Source organism: Canis aureus, chromosome 16 (genome assembly GCF_053574225.1).
Source record: "Canis aureus isolate CA01 chromosome 16, VMU_Caureus_v.1.0, whole genome shotgun sequence".
Lineage (NCBI taxonomy): Eukaryota > Metazoa > Chordata > Mammalia > Carnivora > Canidae > Canis > Canis aureus.
The window spans coordinates 60911896-60920150 of NC_135626.1; the positions used below are offsets into that span (position 1 = coordinate 60911896).

Below are 8255 nucleotides of genomic sequence, written 5' to 3' on the forward strand. Positions count from 1 at the left end.
ACCTCTCATTCCTCATTCCCCGCAGGATCCAACCCGGAGGGTCCAGCCCGCGCCTCTCGCCGCGCTTCCTTGGGTCTCCATCCCCATTACTCCAGTTTTAATGACCCCGGCTGTTTGTCTACTTGTGTCCCGCCCCCAGGGCGCAGCTGCATGAGGACAGGGGCAGCGTGTGCTCACTCTGTGCCCCAGGGCCCAGCACACCCAACCTCCGAGTGCAGAAGGGATTCACGAGAGTGCACCAAGGTGGGAGCTTGGGAGGCACGGTGCAATTTTAGTGATCTCGGATGGGGGACAGCAGAGGGCGGGGAAGTCAAAGTCAGCATGGAAAACCCAACAGCTGCCCCGCACAGGTCCCAGGGCTTCTGGACCCGGAAACCGGCTGGGTGGTGGGGGCACTGTGGTGAGCTTTCGTCCAAACCTTCCAGTACCTTCTCTGAGTTCAGAGCTCCGTGAAAGCAGGAGGGCCCTCTGGTGGCCGGTGTTGGGGGTGGCTCCAGGCAGGAAGCAGCTAGAGGATGGGATCCCTGGGCTGGGGGACAGGGCCTGGGAGGCCCAGGCTGGGGGGGGGGGGCAGTCGCTGGGAGGCCCAGGTTGGGGGGGTACTGGGAGGCCCTGGCTTGGGGGGGTGCCTGGGAGTTCCAGGCCGGGGGCTGCCTGGGAGGCCCCAGGCTTCCCCGCTCCTGTTTAGTCCACGTCTGAGGAGTTAGTCAGGTAGAAGGGGCGGATGACCACCTGGAAACTGCTGAAGGACCCCCCCAGGCAGGGGAAGAGGGAAGGGCGCCTCGAACTGTTGGTGCCCAGGGCGCTGGGGATCAAGGCCTTCTGTCCTTCAAAATCGGTCACGTCGGCCACGAAGCGCCCCCCACAGCGCATCAGGGCTTTGTTTTCGTAGCCAATGGTGGGATCCGAGTAGTCAGATTTGGAGAGGCCCAGGAGGGGGACCTCGTCAGAGGAGCACGAGAAGCCGTAGTTCCAGCAGCTTTGGACGGTGGGAAGGTAGACCAGAGACCAGGAGATGTACTTGTTCTGGAACAGGAAGCTGGGGTGCTGCGGGGTCTGGAAGGACTGGTAGGGGTAGTTCCAGTACCTGGACGAGCTCCTGGAGACGGAGGCACTCCAGGTGGGCGAGGTGTACAGCCGGGGCTGGTAGGCGTCCTCGGTGAGGTTCAGGCCTCTGTGCTGGGCCAGCAGCCGGAAGGGCACGGTGTGGAATTCCAGCGCCTGCAGGATCTTCTTCTGGAAGAGCGCCTCGTGGCTCCAGTACAGGGACAGGTTAAACTGCAGCTCGAACAGGTGCTCGGGCAGCATCATGGGGAACCGGACCTTGTCCACCAGACGCGCCACCTCCCCGTGGGAAGGACGCCTCTCCTGGCTCCAGACGTCCAGGGCCGTGAGCAGAGCCAGCTCGCTGGGCACGGCCAACTCGCTCCTAGAGAGCAGGAGCTGCAGCAGGGCTGTGGGGACTCTCGGCCAGGCCGTGGCCTGCGTCAGGCCCTCGAAGTTCCAGGCCAGGAACTGCACACACAGCTCCTCCAGCACAGGGTCCTGGGTGGCCAGCGCATACGCATAGAGGTCCAGGGGTGCCTGGAAAGAGGGGTCCTCGGGGAGGAGGATGGCAAAGAGGCTGGCGCAGAAGCTCTGCAGCTGCTGAGCCTCGTAGGCAGAGGCGAGCTTGTGGAAGCACTTCACGGACGTCAGGGAGATGTCCAGCCTTCGGGAGTACAAGTACCTGCGGGGGGAGCGAGAGCTGAGCACTCAGCGCAGCCCTACGCCTGCCGGGCCGACGGTGCCTCACCATCTACCACGTGTTTGCCATCCTCCCACAGACACCCCTGGGGGGCCAGCTGTTTCGAGAGGCACTTGGTGCCCCATGGATTCATCTTTTGGGTCAACCCACATTCCAGTCAGGTTTGCTTAGAGCCATGTGCACTGAACACAGGCAGATCCAGATCCAGGGTCACTGAGGATGACGCTCCGGCCCTCACCTGTGACAGAGGCAGCCCCCTACCTCCTGGTCTCTGCCTCTGCCGTCACTGCTGTCACCCGTGGCAGGGCGCTGGCGCCAGGAGCATCAGCGTGGCACCGCCCTTTCCTTCCTGCCACCACATCCCCGGCCAGACCCCTTCAGGTCCTTGCTGGGTGCCCACAGGTACCTCTCTGTCCCCAGCACCTGTCGCATGCCCCCATGACACGGGCATCACCCCGGCCACCCCTAGTCTGCTTCTCCTGCCAATTGGGAGCCCACACTCCCAGTGACCCAGGGACTCCAGCTGGGCTGGGAAGGCAGGGATGGATGGGCACTTGCCCTCGTCCTCAAACATAGGTCCTGCGAGGAGGGGCACAGACTAGCTAACAACTTCTCATACTTGGCTGGAAAGAAACCATTTTAATCTGTTTTAATTGCCATTCATTGTTTTCTCTTAAATGTTACTTCCTGTTATATAAGCCTTAGGTCTTAAGAATGAAAAGGAACAGTTCATTTTACATGGATGCTTTCTGCATACAAGCCCCTGGGAGGCCCCAGCAGGTAGCCTGGCAGGAGGGGCCACGGCCTGGGTGCAGGAAGGCTGGCCCCCGGGCCTCACCCGGGGCACTGGCTCACGGGCGCTGCCTACGGGGTGCACCGTGCAGCGACGCGCCAAGGCTCGGATAGGACCTAGTGCTGGGTTTGGGGTTGCAGGTGAGCTACCTCACACAAGCAGGGCCAGGACATGAGAAGCAGGAGGATGAATTCAGAAGTAGGTTTTAGGTTCTTGGAAATCTTAGACTGTATCCCTTATGTTACCTAAGAGGTAGGGTGTGTGTGTGTGTGTGTTTCTGGGCCACCCAATTTCTCCCCTAATACACGCGTGCCTGGGCCTCCCCAGAGGCTGTGTGATGCGGTGCCCCAGGGCAGGTGGGCGACACCTGGGGCCCCTTCCCAGCTCTGCCCCAGGCCCCTCTAGGAACCTTCCACAAAACCAGTCCAGGCAGCTTGTTCCTGGTGAATTCCTGACCCAGAGCGCGTGAAGCCTCTTACAATAGTGGCAGCTACCCAGGGTAAATGATGATGTTTTAAATGATGTTTTGTGAGAGTCGGTGTAACTGTGTAACTGTGTGTGTGTGTCAGTGTGGGTGTCAGCGGGGAGTGGGCGAGGCTATGTAGGAGTGTGCAAATGTGTGTGTGTATACACAAGTGTGGTTGCGAGAGTGCAAGATCATGTACACACGAGTGTGGAATGCACACGACAGTGAGCCCAAGCACATGCACCCAAAAGTATGCACATGTGCACACGAGTGAATGTGGGTGTGCACGTTTAAGACCATGTGGACATGTGGGTGCTCACAGGTATGTGGGGGGTGAGTGTGTGCGTACCTGTGTGTTGTGCTCACGCCTGTGTTCATGAAAGCACTGACACGCTGGGTGCTGTAGCCCTCAGGTTTGCCATCAGGGGGCGGTGGGTGGGCCCCGTGGACACTGCCCAGGCCCCAGTACCCCCTCCCGGGTGCGGTCACCTGATAAAGTCTCTGACGACAGGCAGGCACTCTGCGTCCACCTCCATGGTGACCGTGGAGCCTGGCGCCTTGCACAGGGCCTGGGCCTCGGGGTTGGCAGCCAGGATCAGCCTGTGAGCACAGAAGTGCGGGCCTTCCTCCTCCTGGTCCTTCACCTTCACCCTGATGGACAGGTCACAGCCCCTCTGGCTGTCAAAGATCTGCTCAAGAGCCGCAGGGAGCTCACCCGACAGGTCAAGGGTGTGGGCGCCTCTGGTTTCTAAAAAGGGCAGCGGGAGCACAGGGTTAGGAAGAAGGGGCCCAACCCTCTGCTCCCTGGGCTCAGGCTCCTCCCGGCCTCGTCCACTCATGAAGGCTCCGGGGAAGATGAGGGTGCCCTTCCCCTCTGTGGCCCAGAGCCTCCCTGCCCCTGCCGAACACCCCTGGGAGCTCTCTGCTCCCCCACATTCAGCCAGCACCCCCACTGACTTCCAGAGCTCCAGGCTTCACCCTTTTAAAACCCCAACCCAGAAGCAATCACCCAGGCAGCACCTTCTAAAACCCAAACCTTCTCCCTGGCTTGATGGTCTGAAGTGTGAGGGTCTTATGGAAACTCAAGTTAGAGCTTTGGGGTCCCTAGCAGCCTCCTTCAGGGGACTGAGGCCTAGAGAAGCTACTAGAGGCCCCCAGGGTGGTTCAGGGGGTGATGCACACTCCCAAAGTCTAGCTGGGAACTAAATCCCACCTGGTCTCTTTGCCACAAACAGGTTTGAATGAGTCCTGACAAGTCAGCCAGGTGGGCTCAGCCCCCAATCCCCCAGCCCCCACCAAGGGCTCCCCACCAGGGCTGCTGCCCACCCAGCCCCCCGTGCCCCTGTGAGCCCTCCACGCCGCTGCTCCATCCTTGAGTGAGTGTTCCCACGGCCTCCCCGCCCCGGTGAGGCCCAGGAAGAACAAGTGGACAATAAAACCGGAAGACACAGAGCACCCGGTGAGGTCAGCACGCGGGGTAGAGCAGGGGAGAGGGGGGAGGGGCAAGGGCTGCGCTGTTGGGCACCCGCCGTCGGGGCAGGGTTGAGGCACACACAGTTTGCTGTTGAAGCACGTGGGTGGGTGCTGCCCGCTATTTCCAGAACGAGGACTAAGGGCCCCGAGAGGCCAGGGTTTAAGGAGGCCACAGTGGGTGTCCGGAGCAGGTGCCACATGGCTCTTGGCCGATGACCAGAGTTAATGGAGCATCTGTGAGCAGCACGGGGGGAGGGCAGTGGGGAATCCGGGGTCGCTGCTGGGAGGGGTGGGCTCCGGGGGCACCGCAGGGGAGCTCCGCAGAGGCGAGTCACATGTGCGTGTGGACGGGGAGGGCGTGTGGGCCGCCCACCGGGGCTCACCGTTGCTGCAGACCACTCCGGCGTCCTGGTTGTGCCTGCAGTTACTCTTCATCCAGCCCAGGGACGTGCAGTTGGCCAGCGAGGGCTCTGTCCCCGTGCACTCCACCTCGTCCAGCATGATCGGGCCCTTGCCTGGTGGCACAGCAAGGAGCAGGGGGGCACTGGGGGGCACCGGAGCCCTCCTCCCAGGGGGAAGGGACCCGAGCACAGGGCTGCTCCCCCGAAGCCTCACTGAGGTGGGGGACGTGGCCGTGGGGGAAGTACCCTGCAGCCCCCCCCACCCCGCTATGAGGTTCCTCTTGGAACACTGGGCCACCGAGCAGCCTCCGCTCCCTACCTGCCCCCACCTCTGGGTATTTGGACTGTTGCCCTGTCCTCAGAACCACAGCTGTGTCGGTGGCCAGCTCCCTGCACCAGACTCTTGGGGGGGGGGGCGGCTATTTCAGGAAGGGCCACGCCCTCAGGGAGGGGACAGGATGGGCCTCAGCCAGCCAGCCTGTCAGAGCCTCAGTGGTGCTGTTTAAAGTGTTTGCCAGTGCTCAGTGAGTAGGAACGCCACGTGCAGGTTTTAGGTGACGGTCCCTTCCCAGGACAGGCTGCGTGGTCGTGTGTCTCAGCCCCAGAGGACCTGGGGATGGGCAGGCCTACCTGGCCCAAAGGCGGCTCCACCCAGAGCCTCAGTGGCATTCTCGAACCCCAGGGCCCGGCAGACGACGCTGGCATCCATCAGGTCCCACAAGTTGTCACACACGGTCCCCCACCGGCCACTGTAGAAGATCTCCACGCGGCCCTCGTTGGCGGTGTCCCCATTGGCCAGCCGCATGTCCCCATCTTTCACACCTATGGTGCTCCCGAGGGAACAAAACCATCAGTGGGGATGAAGACAGGGCAACTGGGCCCTCATCCCAGCTGGGAAGCACCACCTTGCCCCTCGCTCCTCCCAACTGGGTGGATCGCTTGTCAAGCTCCCCACAAGGGAGTGCCCACTGCAAATTAGCTTCAAAGCCCCCCATCCATCCTCAAGGGGTCACCCACGGAACCCCCCCAGAGGGTAAAGCACCTCTTCTTGTCTTTGAAGTCCGAGTCCTCCGTCCAGGGAGAGAGAAAGGGCAGAAGGGGCAGTTGGAGCCCCCAGCACTCGAGATGGGGTAATGTGGGACCCCAAGGAAGAATGGGGGAAGAAGGGGCCCATGCTGACCCTACCTGAGGGTGCCCGGGGCTTGGCGTGCCACAGCAAGGACCGCCGGGAGGGCTGGGGGGCAAGTCCTGGGCCAGCAGGCCCAGGATCCCCCAGAAACACTGGCAGAGTGGCCGGGTGCCATGTCAAAGGGCAATTGTCAGTTGGGGGTGTAGCCAGCCGTCGTGGGGTCACCAGGACCAGGAGGGGCCTCCTGAGCCAGGGGGTATAGAGAACATAAGCACTGGCGTCCTGCTCCTCACATTTGTCCCATGGGCTTCTACTGCTCAGACCCTGGCCTGACCCTCAGAACCGACAAGCGTCCGTCACGTTCGTCCAAGCAGGGCATCCCGCAGGAGAGAAGACCCGGCCTGACCCCAGGAACCTTGCCTCAGTTTTCTGCCGGGAGGGGTCAACGCCGCAGAACGGGGAGCAGCAGCCTCTCAGGCTGCCGCCTTCAGCATGCCTGGCACAGCTCACCTTGAGTCCCAGCCACCAGCAGACACATCCAGAGGACCAGTGGGAGGGCCATGGCCTTTCCTGGGGGGGGTAGGGGGGGCAGCCTTCGTCCTGTGGCAGAAGGAAGCAGCAGAGTCAGACAGCAGAGCTGGACAGCTGTCAGGACCGGGCCCTGTCTGTCATGTAGGGAGGACAGGGGGCAGGCGCAGTCCCTGCTCCTCTGAGCTGTGTGACAGGTGCCCCAGCGGGGGTCCCTCACCTGTCTGAAGGGTGGTCCTCTGTGGAGGAGTAAGACTTGCCCAAAGGGGAGGGGGACCAGGGGAGGTCTCCAAGCAGCAGGACAGTGGGCACCAAAGTCCATCTTGGAGAACCAGGCCCTGGGCATGGCGGCAGTGGGGTCAGGTGGGAACAGTGGAGGGAGGAGGGGGGGCGTCCAGGGCCCAGATCAAGAGAGGCCTAGTGGGCCTTGTCAAGGGCAGGGCTTTATCTTTATGTTCAGGCAGTTGGACCCCAGTAGGAGTGCGGGGACAGCTATCCTGGACAGCTATCGGTGAGCCCCAGGAGGGAGGGGACACATCAGAAAGGAGAAGGGCAAAGGTGGCTGGGGCAGGGGGGTGGGGGAGGGGAGCAGGGCTGAGGCCTGGGACCGGCTCTGCAGCTGGCTGGGGGTGGGGGAGCAGGGGAGGAAACGCTGAGCAGAGGGCCTGGTGTGGACCAAATAAGCTGCCTCTAAGGTCAGTGTCCCCCAGGACCAGGCTGGGAGAGCCCAGGGCCACCAAGACCACGCCGTGAGCCTGGGCGGGGCACGGGCGGCATGGGGAGGCCCAGCGCTTCCAACCTTCGCCCGGAGTTGGATTCTTCTTGCTTCTCTAGAATTCTCGGGGCTTGCTTTTCATCTTCATCCCCAACCTGCTCCTCCCCTGCCGCCTCGGCCCATGCCCTGAACGTGGAGGAGCCAGTCATTGTTTATCTTGGGCTCCTGGCTCAGGTCACGATCCCAGGGGTCATCCTGGGATTGAGCCCCACGTGGGGCTCCCTGCTCAGCGGGGAGCCTGCTGCTCCCTCTCCCTCTGCTCGTGTGCTCACTCTCTCACAAGCTCTCTCAAATAAATAAAACCTTAAAAAAAAAGAGAGAACCCTGTGGCCCCGCCCCCTCCTAGGCCCAGCAAGCACAGCGCCCCTGAGGTCCCACGCCCGCCCAGGCTGCCCCTGGGGTGCTCATGGCCACCTGCTGTAGCCTGGCTCCCTGGTGCAGGGAGCTGGGATAGGGCTCTGCCTGCCTCGGCTCATTCGGTGCCTTTTGCAAACTAGGAGAAAAAAGATGCTCTTCCCTTGGACAGGGGGAGGCCTGGAGCAAAGTGCACATGCTGGCAGGAGCACACTGGGCTGAACTCCACGTGGGCTTGGCCCTTTGTCCCGCTGAGCAGCCCCGGCAACGGTACACAGAGACCCTGCGGATCTGCGAGCAGCATCGACGGCCCCGGGGCCGAGGAAGAACACCGGGTCCCCAGGTCCGTGCACCAGGGACATTACACCCACTAGACTACACTGCCTAGAGCTAGGGATACCCACCTGAGAGCAGGAGGCGGGAGCTTACCTCCCCGAGGCGGCGACTCTGATGGCTGCCCTGGAGCCCCCGCCGCAGGCTGCCCTTCACCCCAGAGGACCCTCCCAGGGAGGCTTGTGGTCAGGCTGGTCCCAGGAAATACCGGAGAAGACTGAGTGGAGTTTCGATTTCTAGAAACCACCTGACTTGG

The 8255-nt window shown here is 62.3% G+C and overlaps 1 protein-coding gene across 2 annotated transcripts; it reads right to left on the reverse strand.

The window, feature by feature from the left end:
* Window positions 1-251: 251 nt before the first annotated feature.
* On the reverse strand, window positions 252-8255 carry LGALS3BP (galectin 3 binding protein). 2 transcript variants are annotated; one of them, XM_077854465.1, is made up of 6 exons: window positions 8096-8255; window positions 6520-6609; window positions 5511-5702; window positions 4863-4994; window positions 3496-3754; window positions 252-1729 (listed from the first exon to the last, which is right to left on the reverse strand). In XM_077854465.1, the coding sequence occupies exons 2-6, from the start codon at window positions 6569-6571 to the stop codon at window positions 685-687; spliced, it is 1680 nt and encodes a 559-aa protein (XP_077710591.1). In that variant the 5' UTR covers window positions 6572-6609; window positions 8096-8255; the 3' UTR covers window positions 252-684. The 2 variants fall into 2 exon arrangements, with proteins under 2 accessions (XP_077710591.1, XP_077710590.1); XM_077854464.1 differs by having other exon boundaries at window positions 8071-8238.

Bases quoted from the DNA above. Each gene is read 5' to 3' on its own strand.
- LGALS3BP (XM_077854465.1), bottom strand. From the start codon at position 6,571: ATGGCCCTCCCACTGGTCCTCTGGATGTGTCTGCTGGTGGCTGGGACT. The intron at 5,703-6,519 runs GTGAGCTGTGCC...GGAGCACCATAG, and splicing joins GCTGGTGGCTGGGACTCAAG to GTGTGAAAGATGGGGACATG. The intron at 3,755-4,862 runs GTGAGCCCCGGT...TGCCCTTTTTAG, and splicing joins CGGAGTGGTCTGCAGCAACG to AAACCAGAGGCGCCCACACC.